Source organism: Plectropomus leopardus, chromosome 2 (assembly GCF_008729295.1).
Source record: "Plectropomus leopardus isolate mb chromosome 2, YSFRI_Pleo_2.0, whole genome shotgun sequence".
Lineage (NCBI taxonomy): Eukaryota > Metazoa > Chordata > Actinopteri > Perciformes > Serranidae > Plectropomus > Plectropomus leopardus.
In genome coordinates, this window is record NC_056464.1 from 3,290,594 (window position 1) to 3,315,369 (window position 24,776).

The window sequence follows — 24,776 nt, forward strand, 5'->3', positions numbered from 1 at the left end:
TTGAATTCACTTCTCACAACGTCACTGGATAACTGCAGGACAAAAAGTGAACCAGAGTCAGTGAGTGAAGCAACAACAAAAGCCACTATTCTCAACATAATAACAATTATAAATCATAACTTAGAGGAAGTCTTTTCCCCTGTACACTCACCTTAGGACTTGATGAGAGACCCAAACACCAGCAGCAAAGTTTGGCCTTTTATACAGTTAGTTGCACTCAGAGAAAAGAGGAGGTGTAGTGGCCTCTGATAAATTCAAGTAATAAATGTTATGGTTATTAAAAACATATTTTGATAAGATCCTATAATGTCTGATCCATAGGCTTTGTAGACAATAATTTACTCAGTTCAGCCATCTGTTTACAGCATGCACTCAACACATGATCAGGTTGATGTTTAGGTCAATGAATAGATAACATATTATCATATTTATTATCAGCCAAAGGACATAGTCTTCATATTTAACCTTTGTTTGGATAAGGGTCGTTTTGTAACTTTCGTCATGGTGACTGGACAAGAAATTAAAATATCACTTTTAAATGTATTAATTAGATACAATTAATTGAAAAAAAATCATCGTTAAATACAAAAATAATAGTTTATATACCCTGTAAAATTCAAACATTAGCTGGCTCCACCCCCTTTTTGGGGTAATTTTGGTAAAATTAAATTCCTGGCATTGATTTTCACTTTTGCTCTGACAAAACCTGTAACTTCATTTAATCACATTGTGTTATAGTGCATGGTGGTCACAATCCATATATTCATCTATCAAAATAAAATCTTACATAATCATTCTTTTTTATTATATGCCATGTGATATTATATAATCAATCTTTTTGTTATACTCCACACAACATTTTATATAATAATTATTTTCACACATGATCTTATGTAATCATTCTTTCAATAATAATCACATGTTCTATTCTGTATTTGTGGAAATTGTCAGAGAAATAGATATAACCTGAACTTTCTGTTCTGCTTCTGTCTTAGCAAGTCTTTGCATTTCCACATAATGGGCACACAGGTCATTGATGAAGGCCAGACAGACTGAGAGCACAAGGTTTGGGGTTTTTTTGTTTTGTGATAGCCATTCTGTAGGCAGTTTTTCTTTTCCAGGCCTCCTCCCGTAATGGCTGGGGATTAATCCCGATTAGGTCTTGATGTAGAAGCTTAGATACTAGGGACCTTTTGGCATTCCTACTGGTTCTACAAGGAGCAGAGGGGTAGCAGGAGTGACCATCAAGTCTACATGTGTTTAGTTGACTTGGAGAGACCATATGACCGCATGACCGCAAGTCCTGTAGGGGGTTCTGTGGGAATACAGGGTTCTGGGGTCACTGCTCCAAGTCATCTGATCCTTGTATAAGCAAACTAAGAGCTGTGTGAGCATACTCAGCACAAAGTTAAATACGTTTCCAGTGGGTGTTGGCCTCAGCCAGGATTGTCCCTTGACACAGATTCTGTTTGTGATATCCATGGACGGGATTTCAAGGTGAAGCCGGGGTGAGGAAGGAGTCTGGTCTGAGGCGCTTTGAATCGCATCTCTGCCCTTTGCAGACGATGTGGTTCTGTGGACTTTGTCATATTGTGACATCCAGCATTCACTGGGAAAATGATATGAGGCAAAAATTAGTAGGAGAAAAACAAACAAACAAACCAAAAAACAACAATAATCAAACAAATGAATATGTATCTAAGTGACAAGAGACAGAGAGAAATAAAAAATAATAAGATAAAAAAAAGCATATGTATATATTTTCATTTTTGATTGGTTACTAGTAAAAGAAAAACAACATGAGAGTGGATATAGGACGTTATTGTCAGATAAGTAAGTCTTGTTTGCTAAAATAGAATAAAAAGGAAAGACAAAAAACAAGAAGAGAAAAAAGTGACAGTGAAATTAATAAGTGGAAGAAAAAAAGGGGAGGCGGAGTGTGTATGCAGGAGTGTGTGTGTGCGCGTGTGTATGTGTGTATTTGTGTGTGTGTGTGAGTGTTCAGGTAAATATGTATATGGTCTGAGTGAAATGAGAATATAAAGTAAGTGCTAAGATGATTGTGTTGAGTTGATTTATGTGCTTTGGAACATATGGTGGATTGGAAATCAGGCAACAGTAGTGGTTAGTTTGTTGATGGCTGTGGACCAGGATTTGTGGAAGTCAGATATTTTTTTGATGAGTGGGGCTGTCATTTCCATGGATATGTGATCTATTAAGTTTTTCCAGTGTGTGACTGTAAGGTGAATTTTTTAGATTTCCAGTTTAGTAGTATTGTTTTCTTGGTGATAGTTGGGGCGGTGAGGAGTAAGCTTGATGTATGGTGATTTAGATTTAATGCTGATATGTCTCCTAATATGCAGATCTGGGGTGCAAGGGGATGTGGCAGTCCAGCATGTGAGTGAGGTGTTCTGTGACTTTGATCCAAAATTGCCTTACTAGTGCACAGTGCCAGAGAGCATGCATGGGATTGTCTATGGTGTTTAGTGAACAGTGTGTGCATTTTTCAGTTTTTCAGAGTCAGTAAAACCCATTCTGTGTAATTTTTCACCCGTGTAGTGTACTCGATGAATAATTTTGTACTGTATAAGTTGGAGGTTGGAGGTTTTACCGTTGATGAAGATGTTTTTACAGATTTGGGTCCAGAAGTCGGCACTGGTACTTATGGATAGGTCAAGTTCCTATTTAGAGACAGGGAGGGAGATGGAGGTATTTAAACTGCTGAGGAAGGTGTAAATTCTTGATAATAATTCTTTGGAGCCTGTAATTTTTAAAAATGTCTCTATTGGCGTGGACTGCATTTGGTTGTTGAGAATATTATTACGTTTTGAGGTGAATACAAATATTAATAGCATGTATTGTAAGAAGTGGTTATTCCCAATGCCAAACTGACATTTTTACAGTGGAAATTCTTTCAGAGAGTGAAATGGGTAGGTTGGTCCAGCGGTTGAGGTCATCTTGAATTGATTTGAGTAATGGTGTAAAGTTAAGGGTGAACAGCTCTGACAGCTTGGCAGAAATATTTATACCTGGATACCTGATATTACCTGTGGGAATGTGATGACTGGACAGCCACATCCCATCTGTCAGTGGTGAGTGGTAGGATGGTTGATTTTGACCAGTTAACTGAGTAATTGGAGAGCTCTGAGTATGATCTGATAACTGCAAGACATTCATGTAAGGATGGATGGGAGTCCTGGGGAAGGAGTAACACATCATCAGCATAAAGAAAGACTTTTTGTTCTGTGGTGGAAGTGTTTTTGCCTTTGATTTTTTTTATTTTGTGTTATAGCAGCTGGAAGCGGTTCAATGAATATAGCAAAACATGATGAATAGAGAGTACATCCTTGCCTAGTGCCATTGTGCATACTGAAACTGTGTGATATTAATCCACTAGTGGTGACAGTGGCTGTAGGCGATGTGTATAGTGCCCTTATCCAATTCATAAATGATTCTCTGAAGCCAAATTTCTGTATTATATGTATGTAGTTGAGAGATTTCCTCGTGTTCAAGTTGGGACTTACTTAAGTTGGGAACTTACTGAAATAAGACTTAAAGGGAAATTTTGCTAATTTTCAACCCTGTCTATCTTGCCACAGTATGGAGAGTGCCTGCAGATTAATGACGTTAAGATGTCCCCCCTCGTGCATCCAGTCCCCTCGAGCTCCCTGCCATCTGCATGCCAAAATTTGTCAAATGATGCAAAACGTTCTATTTACGTCATTCAGCGACAGGGAGTTCCACACGCTATCAGGACAGGACACTCTTCATCTGTACACATTTCCTACCCCTGTCATGTCTTGCCTCACAAAATAAAAATGAAGTATCCCTTTAAAGTATGAGAATATAATATCTGTAAAGTGACATTTCCTCTAACTTCAGGCCACTTAAAATGACAGCTGTGGCCTCTTCCTCCTTGATTTTCTGATAAAAAACAAATTAACTCAGTGTCCCAAAACTGGTTTCGGTTCCTGTGGCACGTGACCCTGTGATGTCACCAGGCAAATGAAGGCTAAACTTCTTGAATTCTTCTGTTTTTCTCTCCTGGGACCTCCAATAAGGAGAGTCTTTGGGGCGGTAGGAGCTACCTGCCCCTCTTCTACTCCTTCACACCTTGCTGTTGCAAGAACAGCAGAGAATACTCTTTCGACTCCATTGTCTGCTTTTATTGCAGAACCTCAATGTCTTTCTTCAGGCAGCTTTCTGGTAAAGAAGTTTGCTCCAGCAGCCAGACACAAAGTCTGCCAGCTAACTTTCCAAGCAAAGCTGATCAAAGCCGTGTAAGTGCCAAACTTCTAACTCTGTAAGGTCAAAGAGCAGCTCCTATCTGAATACAGCACAGCAAAAGACTACCGACTTCTTCAAAGCCAGGCTCATCGACATTGGGCAACCTTCAGCTAACAAAAGCAACACTCCAAACATCGCTTTCTCTGCTCCATTCATGGCACAGTAACAATACGGTCTAAGCAAAACTGTTAAGCTTATGTCAATGTACGTATGCATGTATTGATTTGATGTTATTCAGTGAGTTTTATTGTTTTATTTGTTTGTGGTTACCTGCCACTTAAATACAGCATAGATCAAGTACACATGTACTCTAGCTTGGCTATCAAACATAACTACACACACAGAGGAAACTCAAAGGTCCCACTGGACATGTTTGCTTTGTTCCTTTGTCTGTGGTCAGGAAGGCCTCTCTTGTCCCTCAGTTACCTTTTTATGATTTGGCCATCATCTAGTAGTTTTTTGTTGTCAGCCATTTTGCTTTGAAGGCCAGGTCAACTGTATAATCTATTTATATGTGTAGCTGTGACAGAAAGAGTAATGCCTTTTTTAGCTGTGACATTATAGTGTTTAACAGCCAATGAGAGTGATCAATGCTCACAGAAGACAAAGTCTCGATTGATTTTATAGTTTTTCTTTTTAAATTAAAGATGTAAAAAAGAGCAGATTTAGGCAAGGTAGGTTAGGATAGATAGGTTGGGATAAATATCATTATATTCTAACATGATTATTTGCAATTTATATTAATTATTCCTGATAGCCATTGTAATACTTTTAACCATGAGGTTTCCAACAGGAAAACAGTAGGGAAAATACAAATCAATAACCAGACTACTAAAGATGGCAGACATTTCTTTCAGTCTTGACCATAATCTAATAACATCTGAATAAAAATGCCATGGACTTACAATTATTAAAAAGACGGTTGAGATAATACAGCAGAGAGTGGCCGTCCTCTCCAAATCCAGTCCCCACACAAAGGCATCACCAAACGTCTTCTCATTAAGGTAATGCAACTGTTGGAGCAAAAATAAATCAAAATTGGTTTAGATATGCTGTGAATGTGATAAAATATAGATTTCATGTACCACCTACCTTGATCTGAAAGCTCTCCTTGTTGTCAAATCCCACCCACTCACTGTCCTTGGTGGCATAGGGAACCATTTGGTACTCTATCCACTGAATAGTTGTGCCTTTAAGGAAGCTACAGATCTAGACCAAAGACATCATAAGGTTTGTGTAGATTTACAGTTGTACTTTTTCTTTACACACATGCCATTAAATACCACACCTTACAGTGTTTAAGTACATGAGGTCACCCAAGTCCTGGGATCCATGGTACAGTGGGCTGTTGTGTCCAGTAAACTGCTCCCAAGCTCCACTGAAGCCAAAGGTCACATTGATATCACATCACATTGATAAAATCCTGTTCCCTGTAGATAGGGAGGAAAGAAACAGACATTGCAAATTTCTCTCTCAGGATGTTGTATTGGATAATGATGACAATTGCTGAACATAAGAAAATATTAAAATCCTTAACTACAACTGAAATTTCTCTCAGAAATTGTTTACGTGACCTCTGAATCACTGATGGAGGGTGAGTGCCTAGTTGAACTAACAATCCGGCCTGGAGAGAGTCAGCAATCAAGAATGATTTATGATCACAGATTAACATTTCTACTAAATTAATAATTCTTGTGGGAAACAACCCTCATAACTGAGCTTTCTCCAAAGACCCAATGAACCGCCAGACAGACCTGAGAGACCAAATAACTAATTTTTATATTCACAATAAAAAAGTGCTTCAATTGAAATGTCATGTGACAATATACTTTTATAAAAAGAACTTTGAAGCAGCCTTCAGTTTATGAGACTAGATTAATAAATTAGACAAATTGGCTATCAACCTTTCTATTTTGATGGGTGGTGCTCCAAGGTTTTTAAATTCTGTTATTCAGTATAAAACTGATTGTAAGTCCCATCACTCTCCTTCGTCTTTATACCAATTCATGTGTCACCCAGGACTTGGGTGAACTTAATTTATTGATTAACCATTAATAATTAATTAACACTAATTGTTATATCTACTTATGTAATTGCTACAGGGGATTCATGACAGCTCACTTACTTGTCAATCTCAGATCAACCATTGATGGTTTCCTTCCTAGCAGACACTTTAGCAGTCAGCATGAGCTGACGATTGCCCGTGGACTTGGCCTCAGCTGAACAAGTTCCTGCAAATAAAGACCAGCAAGGAAGTAAGAAATAAAGTCAAAATTGATGTGAACCATTGAACAGTAGCAAGGAGTGTGAGCAAGGACCTTAATCAAGAGAAATTTGTACTCACCCTGCAGAGCAGAGTGAACCTCTGTTTGTCCTCTGGAGGACTTCCACAAGCACCAGGGTACTCCCAGTCCAGATCCAGGCCTTCAAGAGTCCTCAGGAATTTGATGGTAGACTGGATGAATGTCTGATGGTTGGCTGGAGTGGACACCATGATAGAGAACCTGCATGGAAGACTGCGCTCTGTTATCATACATTGTACGATCCAAAAATCTTTTTGATAAAGTAGACTAAGAGTCTTTAGCCTTTAGCAGCCCTTAGCTTTTGGGAAGGAACTAACTGGAGATGGAAAAGCATGCATGATCAGTTTTTGGTAAGGTATGGTTTTGATTGGGAATGTGTTATGTGAATAATTCATTTTAATTTTTACATAAGAGCTTAATAGCTAGCAAACAACATGGTTTACCTATGTTAAAGATAACATCATCTAAATTGGCCTGCTGGACAGTTACCTACCAACAAAAACAAAATTATAGATATATAGACATTTTGTTACTCTTAAGAATTAACTGGAGTCCTTTTGGGATGTTTCAAGAATGTTATGCTTGGAGCATTTATAACATACCTCTGTGCAGCCTGGATTTGTGTATAAACATGTGATACATTGTTGTTGTTACTCACTGTTGTGGACCAAAGGTCCACCCACCAACAGCCAGAAGAGTCTTTAGTTGGGAATTTCTGTAAACAACACAGAGGGTTGGTTAAGACAATTCCATCACACTTTGGTCAAGCCTGTTGCATGTAACGGGTTTCAGAACAAAGGTTCAGAACAATGTATTGTTGAGGCTCAAGTAGTGCAATTACTTTTTATAATAGACAAAATATCTGGGACTGAGTCCATGATATTTCCATTACACTGTTCAAACTTGTAGCTGCTTGTAACAGGTTCTGGAACAATATATCATTAAAGCTCAAGTGGATAATATACAAGGTACAAGGTAACTTTATTGTTATTTTTCTTAAACGTAGTTTTAGAAGAAATTAAGTTTTAAGGTGATCCTAAATCCTGCTACATCTTTTACATTTTACAGTAGGGAACATCTCTGGGATTGAGTCATTGTTTCAGCAGGTATTACCCTACTGATAATTTCTTGTGCAAGGCACTGAAATTCTGCTAACTCCAGAGGTACTGCACCTCAGCCTGACTTCTGGCCTCTCATTTATGTGATACAATCTATCTCAACTCTGGCCATTTACTTGATCTTCAGGGCATTAAAAGCCTTGTAGAGGATTTCATAACTCCTCATAGGTATCCAGCTCATTGTTTGGTCAATGATTGAGTATCAAGGTGGTGCACAGGAAGGGGTCCACATATTACAGCATGTACTTCCCCTCACCAGGTCTGTACTGGGACCAGTTGGTGAAGTAGCATTCCATCCTGGTGCCAGATCCTGTGTTGGAGTAAAGGAACAATCAAGAGACATTAGCTCCTTTTACACTGAGTGTGGAATAGGGTGACAGAGTTTTTCTACTGTTTAGTCCCCACAGAAGGTAGTACCAGAGTAGAAAGGGAGTTTGTGTAAACAGGACAGTTGGCGGAGGGAACCCTGGGCAGGACATGTTTGGCATTTTGACAACGTGTTATGCGGGAATCCCACTCACCAGAGATTTATAAAGTAGCTATAAGCAGTTCGTGGCTACCTTAAAGGTGAGCAGTGAGCATGTCCGCAAATTGGGAAAACAATGAGATTTAGGAGCTCCTTACCCTTCCAGCAGAGGATAACGTCATCCCCAATATAACAGAGACAGTAAATGAATGTCATTGGCATGTTGTGCCGTTGTTATTGTTTAGAGAGCGCTGCCAATGTATATGCTATATGTCACACTAGAGCTACTAGTGTTGCAGGTCACACCTGTCATCCCTCTTTTGCTTCCCAGATACTGCAACACAGTCTATCATACTGAGGTGGAATTATGCTGCTGTCGTTTGATTAATTATGGATATTAAAAACTTGGCACCTATTCTCACTTTTGCTTTGCATAAGTAATTTGAAGTATTTACAAGCAATTTGATGACATCATTTTGTGCTACATGGTGGTCATAATTATGCTAAATCACTGATTTAGCATAAAATGAAACATAAAAACTGACATAAAGGTAAAGTTCTCCGATCTCTTTGTTACCAATTCTAAATTTAAAAGTGCATCAAATAAATGAGTGTGAATGAGAATTTTACCATGACTTTTTAAACTTGGCATTTTGCAGTCACTGTGTAGTTTATAGTGGAAATAAGGATGCACCATGCAGCAAGATGGGGCGAGAGAGAAAGAGAGCCTTTTTACAATCAGTCTTTACAAGAATCAAACCAGGTATGTGTGTGTTTACATCATGTGCCTTTCAGATGGTATAGGCTTGTATACATTAGAGGTGAGCTGTTTATTTGTCCACATATAGGTTATGGTTTGATTTTAATGATAAGCAGCTCGACAGATCTGATTTTTTCCATCAGATCACTGGCCAATAGGACCGTTGTGGGAATGGTCATATAAGAATTCTTTTTTTTTTCAAATACATTTATGGTTTTGCCTCATTATACCTTACTGCGCAGGTGCACATCACTTGCCATACAGTGTCAGAGCAGTACGTTGAAACAACAAAAGGCTGCACTTGTCATACCACTGCTGCAGTAAGCTGCCCCAGGCACTAGCCAATAGGGCTTGACTCCCAGACACTTTTTTGCCTTTTATTTTCTTTATTTCTCATGCAGATTATTATGTAATTGAAATTTGTATATTAACTACACGAATATAAAGTAATGAAATGGGCAACTTTGCTATTTGCTGAATTTTGTTGATTGTCTCAAAATAGAACATGTGACTGGGCATTATCAACCCACATGGCAACTCTCTCAATCACAAGTGCTTTATCTGTGCACTTTTTTTTCTGTCTCCATTACTAGGAGCCATATGCTTTGAGGAGACAATGTTTTTCATGAGAGAAAATGACTTTTTTTTTTACCATCATGATTTCAATGTGCACACAGCACCTGCCTCAAATAGCCAGCTGGAAGCAGAAGGATTACAGCAGGGCAAAGTATCATGGGAAGCGAATCATTTAAACAGTATTTGTCTGGGAATGATTCATTCCCAAGCTCTCTCATCCAAATAAGCAGTTGATCACTATAAGTGGCTTCCACTGCACCAGCAATGGCTACTAATACTTTACTTACTTTATTCTTTATTTCAGACCCAGTGGGATCCATATCACAGTTAAAAAGAAGAAGGGAAAAAACAAACAAACAAACAAAACCCAGTAAACCACAAAAACAAACAAAAAAACCCCAACAACAACAAAACAAAAACAGAGCCTTCCACAATGTTCAGTGTCTAACATACAGACAAGTTCGCCAGTGGTTCCACAGTCTGGAACAAAATCTCACAGAACTGCATACAGGGTTAGTCAAAACAGCATTGTGTCATTTTCTGACTCAGATGCCCTACACATCAGGTTACGTAAAACAGCAGAACAGGTAGGTACCCCAACACTGACAAACATATGGCTTGCACTGGAGCTTCTTGGAGCTCTCAGCAGCAGCCTCATGCTGTCATTGTAGGCCACTGTGAGTTTTCTAATGCTGTCTTGTTTATAACGACACCACAGGTAGGCAGTATACAAAGGTGTACAATACGCTCTAAAGAGTGAGATCTTCATAGAAACAGAGCACATGTTCGCTTGTGCATACAGCTTCCGACGCTGCCTATAAATATCCTGGTCATCAGACAGGTCATTTGCAATAACATAGCCCAAATATGTAACCTCACTGCACGCACCAAGTGCAGTGCCAGACAGATAAAAGTCAAGGAAGGTTGACCGTCTGTCTTCTCTACTTCTGACAATCATGATCTTACTCTTTTTAGCGTTGTATTTTATATCAAAGTCAGTACCATACTGTGTGCATATTCTCAGAAGCGGTTGGAGACCAGCACTACATGGGCTAAAAATGACCAAATCATCTGCATACATAAGGTGATTAATTAGTGAATCACCAACCCTACAGCCTGTATCACATGCATTCAGAATCAAAGACAAATCATTCATATACATATTAAAAAGAAAAGGAGACAAAATTCCGCCTTGGCGAACACCATTGGTCACATGGAAGGGAATAGATGTTACATTCCCCCATCTCACTCTCATTGTCTGATGTGAGTACCAATAAACCAGGATTCTAATTAAAAAACCAGGGACCCCACTTTTAGACAATTTTGCAAATAGTTTCTCATGATTAACACGATCGAATGCTTTAGAAGCATCAATAAAGCACATGAACATTGTGGAATTTTGCCTATTATATTTATCTAAAATTTCCTTTAATGCAAAAATACATAAATCAGTGCCATGCTTTCGTTTAAAACCAAATTGGTTGTCAGTAGACAGGACGTACCTCTCAAGTCTACATAGTAGAACTGTCTCCTGTACTTTGGACATGACACTAGCCAGAGCTATGGGCCTGTAATTATCTGAACTGTTCAGCTTCCCCACTTTATCTTTGATAACTGGTACTAACACAACAGACAGCATAGATTCAGGTAACACTCAATGGACAAAAAAAACCTGTGTAGCATAAAGCCACCAGGAGACACAGTTTCTTACTGGCAAGCTTAAGATGTTCAGCTGTAATATTATCCAGACCACAGGCCTTATTACTGGGTGGGGGTGGGGGCTGTGCGGCACTTCTTCTGCCACTAGACGGCAATACCTGTGACCAATCACACCTGAAGCACTTTTTGCACTTACTAAGGGTTTTTTCCTTAAGTCTAAATTCTTGCTTGTGTTGTACGTCGCTTTGGATAAAAGCGTCTGCTAAATGAAATTGTAGAATTGTAGAATTGTAGAATTATTTCTCTTAACTTCAATATTGCTTCATGGACTTCAGCAGAAGTGACAATAACATCATCGTTAAACTCTACATTATCCACTGCAAACAGATTACTTTTTACACAGTTTAACAGTTCATAATATTGTTTCTGCCACAACTGTGAAATTTCATCAGAACCACTCACACCATCTATATTAGATGGAAGAGATGTTTTGCAATTATTAATAGTTTTTTATTTCTTTCCAGAAGTCATTAACATTATTTTTTTTGCAGCTTCCTTGCCAGTGAATCTGACCTCATAGTATTTTCGTTTCTTTTAATATAGCGAAGTGCATATTTAAATCTAGTATTAGTGCATTTTTTATTCTCAAACAAGGGGCCCTGCCTACTTTTGCCTGACTCAGCCCATTTTTTAAAAGCATTTCGAGCCTCTTCATGGAGCTCTTCTACATGATCCTTCCAGCCTGGCTTAGCATTGCACACTTTTGTCTTATATTTATATAGGGGCCTGCTCGAGATACCGAGAGACTCCACAATAGCTTCATACAGGGAACATAATTCCTTACAGTGTTGTACATTCTTACCGTTCATATCCCGACACAATAGGGCATCTTTTGGGACCTTAATATTACCCAGCAATACATCAGAATGATTGGCATATTTATTAAGATCTTTCTTAGACAATTTTGACCAATCTATTTTCCCTACATCAATGCCATTATCCACAGGCACCAACACTGGTAAGTTGCCTGTATTCAGCACCATGAGAAAAGGTATATGGTCTGTAGTAGCCAGATCATAATCAATTTTCATCATATCAATGGAGTCGTGGGCATCCACTGTACAGAGGCAGTGGTCTAGCCAGGAAGTAGAGTGCCAGGCCTCGCTGATATAAGTATAACTATCATTTGGCAATAGTACCTTACTAGATAAAATCAATCCACTGTCTGAACAAAACAGAATTAAATGATTACCAAATAAAGAGTTTGGCATCAGTTACATCAGCATTCATGTCACCAACAACATAAATACAAGTAGAAGGATTATCCTGAATAAAAGACATGATAAATGCCAATCTACTGAGATACTCATCCGCATTTTGTACACTCATATGGCGTATAGACATTCAAAATTATTATCTTCTTATCATTACAACACAGCTCAATCCCAATAGCCCAGTCAACTCCCAATCTTATAACATTGACCAACTGGTCATATTTTTTATTCCACATCGTCGCTACCCCGCCTGGAATCCTCCCCCTGATGACTTTAGCACTTAGATCAGTTGTTGATTCACCTGCCCCATGAAAGTCCCTATGTATAGAATTTAGTCCTTCCAGATCTTGTTTAGCCAGCAACATCTCCTGGACACACAGAATGTCACATCTCTCCATCAATTTGTCCACAACAACACGGCGTGATTTATCAGTTTCACTGTGGCCAACACGCAGCCCACGCGCATTGTAAGACACGACACAGATGTTCATAGGGAGATTACTTCATATCATAGCAGCTGCTATGCAGACTGGCTCTCGTGTGGAGCTGCAGGTGTACCATGGCGGCGAACATAAGTCCTGGCGGGTCAGAGTTTTGGATCGTACATATCAGCAACATTGTTACATTCAGCAGTGATGTGAAATGAGCCGTACCTGCTACGGGTCGACTCGATCTTCCGACACATCACTGTTTCATTCTCCAGTTTCTCAGATAAATAGTCACGTAGCGTGTCTGCATCAAGAGTGGGAGAGAACCTAGTGGCAAACACATTCACCAGCTTTGTTGTCACCACTCCAATGTTGCTCTCAGTACCGGTTCCAATTATTCCCACATTCCTCTGCTTATTATGGGGTTTCGGTGGAACAGTTACTTTAAGAGACCCCGACTTTTTGCGACCTTCTTTCACAACAACGCTAATAGAACTAGTGGACTGAAAGCTTAATCTGTCCCAAAAACAAATGCCATATTGCTCCAAAGGGCTATTTCTCCAAAAACACCAAACAGAAACACATGGCTACTTAATAGGCAGAATGACATATTTGGACCTTCCTACTATGGTGATCATTCTGGAGGTGAAACTTGCACCATGAAGTCATTTATTATTTCCATAAAAGTACCTTTTTTTGCAAACGTGACATTTTGTTTTTCTTTGAATGAGAGGTATTTCAAGGCAGATGGCTGCTCATGCTGATTCAGATATGATCAGATATGGAACACTTCAAACATGAATGTGAGCAGTCCAGACAGAAAGATCAGACATGGGACAGTTATTGGAACTGAGCATTAAGCTCTGTAGTGTAAATGTAGCCTCACTAAGGGCCTGGTCTTGTTTTCATTAAAGGCAGTGGTGACAGGTTATACAAATGTTGGAGGAAGGTGACAACAAAAAATCGTTAAGTGTCGTCAGCATCTTCAGATTCTCCTCATACCAAAAAACTGTACATGTGTCACTATTACTGCGAAAAAATATTCTACTCACGCCCATCAGCCTTTCACATATAAGACCATACATAGCTTGAAATGACCAGCCAGTGCTCAACAACTTGTACTAAAGTACTTCAGTGCTTTTATTTGCAATCTGTGATCTATGTTACATATTTCACAAGAACATACATTATTTTTATACAAGACTCAAAACAGACTCATTTAGATAAATGATTGTATAGTTTACAGAGGACAAAGAGAACTTTAACAGTCTGCTTAATAGTAGACTTCTGCATCAGTTATAATACACATTGTCTCCACTCATGGCTCAAGGCCAGACGCAGCACTTGCAGCTGTCATCAAAGACAGATCCATTTCCGCAGTACCTCACGTGGGTGATGCCACCAGCACACATGTAGAAGCTTTTCTTGTCATCTGGGTTGGCGTACAGGCCGTCAGGTTTGCCATTGCAGAAGCCAGATCCCGGGGCGTGGGTGGTGGTGGTGGTAGTGGTGGTTGAAGGGGATATGGTGCTAGCACCAGGTTCTGGAGTGGTGGTAGGGGGCAGTGGAGGCAGCTCTGAATGGTTGAAAAAGAGAGAGGAGATTGAAACAGATAAGTAAATGTTTATTTATGTTTTTCCACACACTGACTATGATTTTAATGAGACAAACAGCAATATACATTACTTTATTACTTCAGTAAGTTACTAAGAGCGTTGCTCATTGTCAAGGCTTACAGTAAAGTAATGGAAAACCCGTCAAAGTACCTGTTTAAAGGTACATTTTGATCATTTTTACATGTCTAGTTGAGAGATACCCATCCAAGCTGGTAACAAAAATACCTGATGCCATTTTAAACAAGATTTAATTATAAGAGGATAAGATTAAACTAAGCTAGAATGTTTAATATGGTAGCCAAAGAGAATTTATATAAACTTATATAAAATTAAAATTAATAAAATACTGATATAAAATAAGATCATAATAGGGGTAGACTAATGATTAGCTATCACCAGACAAATAAAGATGGCAGACATTATTATCTGTCTTGACCATAGTCTAACATCATCTGCATAAAAATTCTTTGGACTTACCAATATCAAGAAGTTTGCGGAGATGAGCCAGCAGAGGGTGACTGCCCTCTCCACAGAATCGTTCCCGCAAAGTCATCCAAATCAAGGGCCCACACAAAGGCACCACCAAACTTCTGCTCCTGCAGGTAACGCACCTGTTGGGGCAAATAAAAATATATATACCTCAAAATTGGTATTAATATTTTAGCTGGGCTGTGAATGTGTTAAAACATACAGAGTTGTTGTGCCATCTACCTTGATCTCATAGCTCTCCCTGGTGTCAAATCCCACCCACTCATTGTTCTTGGTGGCATAAGGTACCTTCTGGTCTTCAATCCACTGAATGGTGGTTCCTTTCACAAATCCACAGATCTAGACCAAAGACATCATGAGGTTGGTGTTGCTTTACAGTTAATTTGTACTTTGTCTTCACACAAGCCATTAAATGCCAATGTAGTCAATGTATACTACACATCAGTGGTTTGGGGGTTCTATCTAAACTGTACCTCATAGTAGGACCAGAATCCAGCTTCACGTGTGAATGGTCCAGCTGATGCAGGGCCACTAGCTGGGGCTCCAACGCCAGTGTGTGATGATGTCAGACGGAAGGTACGGCCATAAGCGGCAAATCCCATCCTCAGCTTCTCCACTGGGGTGCCGTTGTCTCTCCAGTATTTCATGGCAAAGTCCTACAAATATTGATGAAAGAGGTCAAGTAATAGTCTTGAAAAAGGTATCCTTGTAATTCATTTTCTTCAGTTTCTGATGTCCACTTACAGTGTTAAAGTAGATGAGGTCACCAAAGTCCTGGGATCCACGGAACAGTGGGCTGTTGTGTCCAGTGAACTGCTCCCAAGTTCCATGGAAGTCGTATGTCATCACATTGATGAAATCCAGTTCCCTGGGGATAGAGGGTAAAGAAATAGTCATTGAAAAATCCTTTGTAAAACTCCTGGTTTCTTCTCTCAATGGGGTATTCATGACAAAACACTCACTTGGCAATCTCAGCAATTTCATATCCACCATCAATGATTCCCTTTCCAGCAGCTACTGCAGCAGTCAGCATGAGCTGAGTTTTGCTGGTGGACTTGGCCTCAGCTGCGAAGGCTTGAACAAGTTCCTGCAAATAAAGACCAGCCGGGAAGTAAGAAATGATGTCAAAATTGACATAAAATTGATATTCAAGATGGCGGCGCGTGCACACGCAGCGGCTTCTCTCTCTCTCAACGTGACAGAGTTTTTGTGCTTTTCGTCGTGTGAGTCACAGTGTTTTTGTTCGTCTTCGTTGCGTCTACCTGTCTACAAGCGCAAGTACAGTCGGGCGTTTCTGCTAAATGTCGACAGGACCAGTTTTCACAAGTTAAACCCCGTGCAAGAAGAAGAGCTACGAGACTGCGGTCTGCTCCGGAGGCCTGCTACTCCACCGACCCCCAGTCCTGCACCTCGCCCACAGTGGAGGCGACACAAGCGGCGTCAGAGGAAGCAGAGGCGGGGTAAGCGCGGAGGTATCCGAGCCAGGCTAGCAGCTAGCCTACACAAGCCGGCTATCCCCACCATCATGCTAGCGAACGTACGCTCTTTGGATAATAAACTGGACTACCTACGCCTTCTACGGACAACCCAGAAGTCTGTGGGAGAGTGCTGTGTTTGTGTGTTCACGGAAACTTGGCTCAACAACAGCGTTACGGACCACGCCATTCAGCTCGAGCAGCTAAGCTGCTATCGAGCAGACAGAGCTCTCGCTGAGGAAGGTAAGACACGCGGCGGGGGACTCTGTGTTTACATCAACAATGACTGGTGCCGTGACGCTGCTGTGATCTGCAAACACTGCTCACTACTGGTGGAATTCATGGTCATTAAATGCCGGCCCTTTTACCTGCCGAGGGAGTTTACAGCCATACTGCTTGTTGCTGTTTACATCCCTCCAAGCTCCAGTGAAAACAACAGGAGCGAGGCATTGAATGAACTGTACCAACACGTCAGTGAGCAGCAGACTGCCCACCCAGATGCCTTCCTCATCCTGGCTGGGGATTTTAATCATGCAGACCCAAAGAGTGTGTTTCCGAAGCTACACAAACACATAGACTTTCCAACACGTGGACACAACACACTGGACCAGGTTTACACCACCCAGAGAGGAGCTTACAAGGCCCTTCCCCTCCCCCACCTCGGCGCCTCTGACCACATCACTATTATGCTAATGCCAGCATACAGACCACTGGTTAAAGTCACCAAACCAGTTCTGAAAGAGGTGCGAGTGTGGCCTGAAGGGTCCTTGGAGGAACTTAAGGACTGCTTTGACACCACAAACTGGGACGTGTTTAAAGGGGGTGCCACCTGCAACAACATCACCAACCTCCAGGAGTACACAGATGTTGTCACTGCGTACATCACCAAATGCATCGATGATGTAACAGTAACAAAGACCATCACTGTTCGGGCCAATCAGAAGCCATGGCTGACAGGAGAGGTCCACAGGCTGCTGAAGGCTCGAAACGCTGCCTTTAGAGAAGGAGACAAGGAGGGCCTGAGGACAGCGAGAGCCAACCTGTCACGCGGCATCAGAGAGGCCAAGAAGCTGTACTCCAGGAGGATAGCTCATCGCTTCAGCGACAGCAGGGACGCGCAGAGCCTGTGGCGTGGGATACAGACCATTACGGACTACAAGCCCCCACCGCAGACCTGTGACAGCTCCACCTCCCTGCTAAATAAGCTAAATGACTTCTTTGCTCGCTTTGAAGCACAAAACAGCACACCTGCACAGAAATCTCCATCCCCTCCTGGCGACCAGGTGTTGACACTGTCCCCGGACAGTGTGAGGAGGACACTCAGCAGGGTCAACGCTCGCAAAGCTTCTGGTCCCGACAACATTCCTGGTCGTGTGCTGAGGGACTGGCCGGGGAGCTCACGAATGTCTTCACGGACATTTTCAACATCTCGCTGAGCCAAGCTGTTGTCCCCACATGCCTTAAAACCACCACCATCATCCCTGTCCCGAAGAAGTCGTCGCCCTCCTGTTTCAACGACTACCGTCCGGTAGCACTCACTCCCATCCTCATGAAGTGCTTCGAACGGCTAGTGTTGAAACACATCAAGACTATCCTCCCACCCTCCCTGGACCCCTTTCAGTTTGCGTATCGGCCCAACCGCTCGACCGATGACGCCATCTCCACTGCCCTCCACTCAGCCCTCAAACATCTGGACAAAAAGGACTCTTACGTCAGAATGCTGCTCATAGACTTTAGCTCAGCATTCAACACAATCATCCCGCAACAGCTCATTACAAAACTGGACCAGCTGGGATTAAATACCTCACTGTGCAACTGGCTGCTGGACTTCTTGACTGGGAGACCTCAGGCAGTTCGGGTCGGCAGAAACACATCCAGCACCACCACACTGAACACGGGGGCCCCCCAAGGATGTGTGCTGAGCCCCCTCCTCTTCACTCTGCTGACCCACGACTGCACACCGTCGCACAGCTCCAACCTCCTCGTCAAGTTCGCCGATGACACAACTGTGGTGGGTCTCATCAGCAAGGACGACGAGACGGACTACAGGAGCGAGGTGAGCCGCCTGACCTTGTGGTGTGAACACAACAATCTCTCTCTGAACGTGGAGAAGACGAAGGAGATTGTTGTGGACTTCAGGAGAAAAACGCCCCCAGCACGCCCTCCTCTCAGGGACCAACGTGTCCATGCCACGGTGGAGAGGGTGAGCAGCACCAAACGCTCCTCTTACCATTGCCCGGTGGAGAGGGTGAGCAGCACCACTGGGTGTGCACGTCACTGAGGACCTCTCCTGGACCATCAACACCACATCGCTGGCCAAGAAAGCGAACCAGCGTCGTCTTACTTCCTCCGCAAACTGAGGAAAGCTAGAGCCCCAGCCCCCATCATGCACACCTTCTACAGAGGCACCATCGAGAGCGTCCTGACCAGCAGCATCACAGTGTGGTACGGCGCCTGCTCCACATCCTGCAGGAAGAACCTCCAGCGCATCGTGAGAGCAGCTGAGAAGATCGTCGGTGCTTCTCTCCCCTCCCTCCAAGACCTCTACACCTCTCATCTCACCCGCAAAGCCCTTGGCATTGTGAGTGACCCCACCCACCCGTCACACAGCCTCTTCAGCCTGCTGCCATCAGGGAGGAGACTGCAGAGCCTGCGGGCCAGGACCAGCAGACTGCGGGACAGCTTTGTCCACACCAGGCTGTCAGGATGCTGAACTCCATCCCTGCTCTGCCCACCCCCCCTCTCCTGCTCTGCACCCCCCCCGACGCTGAAATCTCTCCCTGGTCTGCCCCCCCCCACACACACGCACCACCTGGACTACAACTCCCTGCTGCCCCACCCCACCCCTACTCACACACACGCACTCACACACGCACACGCGCACACACTCACACACCCTGGAGTCTGAAATGTTCCCCCCCCTGCTGTGCCCCCCCCCCACACACACACGTATGCACCATGGACTCTAAAAAACTCTCACCGAAGTGAACTCCTCCCCTCAGGAAAACAACACACAGTCACTTTAATCACCACCAGCCGATAAGCTAACTTCTTTCTTTCTAATTGCACTACCATATACATTTGCACAACTATAACTATTTTTAATGTGTCATTGTTTGTATTGTACAGTTTTTTTATTTATCTCTTTTTAATATATATATATTTATGTCTACTCTCTGTCACAGAGAGTTGAGAGTAACGCAATTTCAATCCTCTGTTTGTCTTGTACATACTGTAGAATTGACAATAAAGCTGACTTTGACTTTGACTTTGACTTTGACTAAACAATAAAAGCTGTGAGTTGAATCGTGAGACTCAAGGAAGAGAAATCTGTTCTCACCCTGCAGAGCAGAGTGAACCTCTGTTTGTCCTCTGGAGGACTTCCACGAGCACCAGGGTACTCCCAGTCCAGATCCAGACCATCAAATCCATGAGTTCTCAGGAATTTGATGGTAGACTGGATGAATTTCTGACGGTTGGCTGGAGTGGACACCATGATGGAGAACCTGCAGGGATGATTGTGTTCTGTTATCATACTTGGTATGCTCGAAAAGCCGTTTCTGTAAAGTAGCCAAACAGCCTTTTGCATGTAGCAGCCCTTAGCTTTTGGGAAATAACTGACCGCAGTGTGCATGGCATGCATGATTCATATTTTGAATGGTTTTGATTGTTGCTAATTACATACATTTGAAATATTTACATATGTGCTTTATAGCTAGCAAACCACACTGGTTGATTTGTACAAAACGCACAGTAAACTAGTACTACAGGAGGGGCAGTGCTGTTTCTTAAAGATAGCATCAACTAAGGTTAAACCCCAGTACATGTCTTGTCCCACATAACCCTTACTACTCTGTTTTGCGCTTTAAAGTCTAAGGGTAGAGTGTCCTGATTCTTGTTGGGACAGTGGGTTAGAACAACGTGCAAGGGCTTTGTGGCCCTCCAGACAGAGACTTTTCAGGGGCATGCTTCAGACTGGCTGTTGTGAAAAATCATCGGCAAGATGTCTGTACGAGCAACACAAGAAACCCAGAAATGTATTTTCTTTGTTATAGATTGATTAAAAATTACAACAACCATCACATTATCTTATTATACTGTCATTACAATATAATCTGGTCCGTTTCTTTATAACAACCATAACAAAAGAAATTGCCAGTAGGCTAATGCCATGGTAGCTAATAAGCTAACTACTAAAGTCTGACAAGGTAGGATGTTAGCCTACAGAGCAATACTAGTTTCCTGGTAATAAGCAGTGCTCTTTTTTATGTGATAACTCACTTCATCAAGTGATAGTGTGAAACTTAAGTTGCATACAAATTGTGAGCGTCCTGACAACTGCAAAAAGCTGCCTGAAAATATAACCACTGCATTAGATGGCATAATCACAATGTCCGGCAACTCAAGTTGCATATGTTTTCTTTAATGCCAGTATACTGATGACGCATCAGGGTCGGGAAGGGTTGTCTTATTTGATAAACTGTTCAGACAGTATCACTTACTACACTCTTCTGAATGGTAATTTTTTTTTTTTTTAAAATGGGATTGGGACTGGACAATAAGATAGTAACCAAAATTTTGCATTTTGTCACATATAAGAATCAGAATGCAAGTAGTAAAAGAATGCAGTAGTAAAAGCATAAGTAACATACAGTCCTCTGTATTTGTGTATGAGCATGTGATACATTATGGTTTAAATTATGATATAATTATAATAATATTATTAATATTATGGTTACTCACTGTCGTGAACCAAAGTTCCATCCACCAACAGCCAGAAGAGTCTTCAGGTGTGGATTTCTGTAAACAGCACAGAGGATTGACAATGAAGACAATGCCATCACACTTTGGTCAAGCCTGTTGCTTATAACAGGTTACCAAAACAAAGGTTCAGAACAATGTATTGTCGAGGCTAGTAGTGCAAGTAGTGCAATTACTTTTTACAGTAGAGAAAATCTTAGGGATTTGGTCTTGTGTCAGCAAAGTCCTAATTTAAGCAAGCATGATGGCTTTTTTTTGCCCAAGGCACTAAAATTCTGCAGAGGTAATGCAGTTTAGCCTATTTCAACTCTCGCCACTTACTTAGTCTTCAGGGCATTGAAGGACTTGTAGAGGACATCATCATTCCACTCATAGGTAACCAGCTCGTTGTTATGGTTGATCATGGAGAAGGCGTAGATCAAGGTGGTGCACAGGAAGGGGTCCACATCTTGTGGCATGTACTTCCCCTCACCAGGTCTGTACTGGGACCAGTTGGTAAAGTAACACACCATCTGGGTGGCAGATCCTGTGTTGGAGGGGGAAAACTTTAAATAAGCACTAATTCAAGTAATTTTATACAAGCGAAAATCTAAATCAAGTGCTGGTTGATCAAGTATTACGACTTACCCAGCTGGCATATCACTAGACATAAGCCTGTATAGGGTTAGAGAAGAAATGGTTAGAGAAACTAAAATACATTTTGAAATCTAAAAATATACTATGTCAAGTCAACCTAATTTTATTGATAAAGCCCAAAGTCATACATTTTCCTCAAGGGTTTTACAATCTGTACAGCATATACACCCTCTGGCCCTGAGACCCTTGATTCACTTAAGGTGATAAGATTCAGGACAGACATGCCGACATGAGTACAGAAGAGACCAACATAGCAAAAGTACAGTATAAACAATCAAGATGACAAAATGATATATATCATAGTCTGTCAGTGATGAGAAATACATGCATACAGTATCACATTTTAAAAAAAAAATACCTGCTAGAATTGTAAGCCTGCTCATCTTGAATTCACTTCTCACAACTTCACTGGATAACTGCAGGACAAAAAATGAACCAGGGTCAGTGAGTGAAGCAACAACAAAAGCCACTATTCTCAACATAATAACAATTATAAGTCATACTTGGAGGAATTGTTTTCTTTTGTACACTCACCTTGGGACTTGATGAGAGACCCAAACACCAGCAGCAAAGTTCTGCCTCTTATATAGTTAGTTGTGCACAGAGAAAGGAGGAGGTGTAGCTGCCCCTGATAAATTGGGGCAATAAATTATGATTATTAGAGACATGTTTTGATAAGATCCTTCAAAGTCTGAACCATATGATACGTAGACAACAATTCACTCAGTGCTGCCCTCTGTTCACAGCAGGCACTCAACCCACAAACCAATAATTTAGGTCACTAAACGGAACGTTGATTATCGAGTCATTCATCAGCCAAAATGACCTTTTACTGTGGAGCATAGTCCTCATATTTTTGCTTTGTTTGAATGTGTATCTTATTGTTACTATTGTCATGGTGACTTGACTACAATATCACCTATAAACTAATTCATTAATAACTTTTAATCAATTGAAAAATGATTGATCATTAAAAAAAATCAATTAATAGTTTCTTTATCTTGCTAAACACACACATAGGCTGATTCCAACCTCTGTTTTGGTTTCATTTTATTCCAATTCAGTACTTGGCACTTATTTTCACTATTGCTCTGCCTTATAGAGTAAATTAATGACTTCACCCTTTGCTACATGGTTTTCATAATTTTACACATTTGGAGTCTGTAATAACTGTTTAATCATTGAAACCGAACGTGAAACTGATGTAAAGCCATGTTGTGATATCCATTTGCCCTAAATGTTATCACTATTAAATAAAAAAAAGAAGAAACAAACAAATAAATGACTTAATAAAAGCATTTTATTCAAGCAACTTGGAGAACCTTTCTTCCTTTTTTTTTGGCATTTTTTACATCAGTGGTGTCAAACATAAGGCCCATAGGCCAGAATCAGTCCAAGGGTCCAAGTGATGCACCTGTGATGGCTACGAAGAGCTAAGTTTCAGGAGCAGGTTAAAGGAGTAGCCAATTTCATGTCAAATGTTGCATCAGAGGTTTTACCATCTTGACCAGAACACACATCCCTGAGAAAAACAAAGAGTGCTTATTGCGGTCATATTTAAAGATATTAAACCTTGTGCAAAATGTTGTCAGTCAGCAGCTTAGATACAAAAGAATCTGTATCAGACTACTGTCTTAGAACAATATTGTTGGAACCTTTCTGTGAAGGTACATGAGCTGTAATTAGTTAACCCCTGGTTTACATAATGTGCACTGGAAACCACCAGGTCAACAGGAATGTCCATTTTATTGAAGATGTACAACATGAAAGTTTAAAAATAGACATCTAGATTATTTACTGAGCAAGTAACCTACGTAAAGAAGTTCAAAATTTTGTGCTGAATAAAGCACTTTAAGGTGTAAAATGAGCAGCCAGTGTAAAGTGCGTCTTATAGCTACAACTGGTGAAAAACTTTGATTTAAATTTTAAAAAATAATTATTCAGCATGTGACACTTAATATCAAAAGGCGGTACACATAAACTGTGATGCATTGTAAAATGAGTTAATATAGCTCGAGGCTGTCCTGTTCTAGTTCCTGCTTTGATTACTTTATCTGTCTCCTTTTGTTAGAGCACTGGCCATGACCATTGTCCATCAAGATGTTCCACAGCTGGCAGCTTGTTTTTCAACTCCACAATAATCTTCAGCTGATTCGGAGGTAAGTTTAGAACTAGCCAGGGCCTTCCAGGATGCACAGAGTGGTGTGACATAGTCACAAAAAAAGAGAGAAAATAATAATAGCTGCTATGAAGCAATGAGTTGGGGCTGGGCATTTTTAGAAACAAGAGAGAAAAAAAGAGACCTTTAGCACAGTTTTCCATACAAGAAATCTTTGAACCATGAAAAAGGTCTTTGACATAATGTGTATTATGGTGGAGTAAGCATACGTTTACAACCTTTGACATGTCAATATTGTGACTGAGCTACATTACCAGTCAGGAAATGCTTGAGGTGACTTTACACTAAGACTTGCACAGCCCCTTGGGTTGTAAATAACTGTCCATGCAGACGTTTCCTTTTCACAGCTTTTATCACATCTAACACCGACAATGGTCTATTTTGTAAGATTCCCATGAAAAGCAATAATATTTATGTTCAGAAAAGTACACAGACTAAACCAAAAGATAGGAGAACATAAGAGTTGCATCATACATAACAATGTTATGCACTTTGACTTTATGAGCAAACAGTTATCAGAAACTACAGTCCGCAGAAAGAAAAAGATATATAAGATGCAGGACTTCCGCAACAAAATTAAATTGGCCACTCCTGAGAATGATGTTTTTTGGGGGATTTTTTTTTCAGATGTTAGAACAAGTATATAGTATGAATGAATATGTGTACATGCACACACATATACATTACATACATATACATGACCATAATCAGAGTTTAAAATAATAATTTAAATGTCACGAAATGTTAAA

General features: G+C 41.0%; 1 protein-coding gene and 1 pseudogene across 1 annotated transcript; both read right to left on the reverse strand.

Moving 5' to 3' along the window:
* Positions 1-21: 21 nt before the first annotated feature.
* LOC121951251 lies at positions 22-12,038 on the reverse strand (annotated as a pseudogene).
* Positions 12,039-14,196: 2,158 nt separating this feature from the next.
* On the reverse strand, positions 14,197-22,231 carry LOC121950069 (acidic mammalian chitinase-like). The gene is given in 12 exon segments (XM_042495982.1): positions 14,197-14,447; positions 14,965-15,025; positions 15,027-15,098; positions 15,199-15,315; positions 15,450-15,632; positions 15,721-15,844; positions 15,939-16,063; positions 19,792-19,957; positions 21,195-21,251; positions 21,534-21,738; positions 21,840-21,866; positions 22,207-22,231. Coding segments are annotated over 12 exon segments (1,413 nt in total).
* Positions 22,232-24,776: the final 2,545 nt, after the last annotated feature.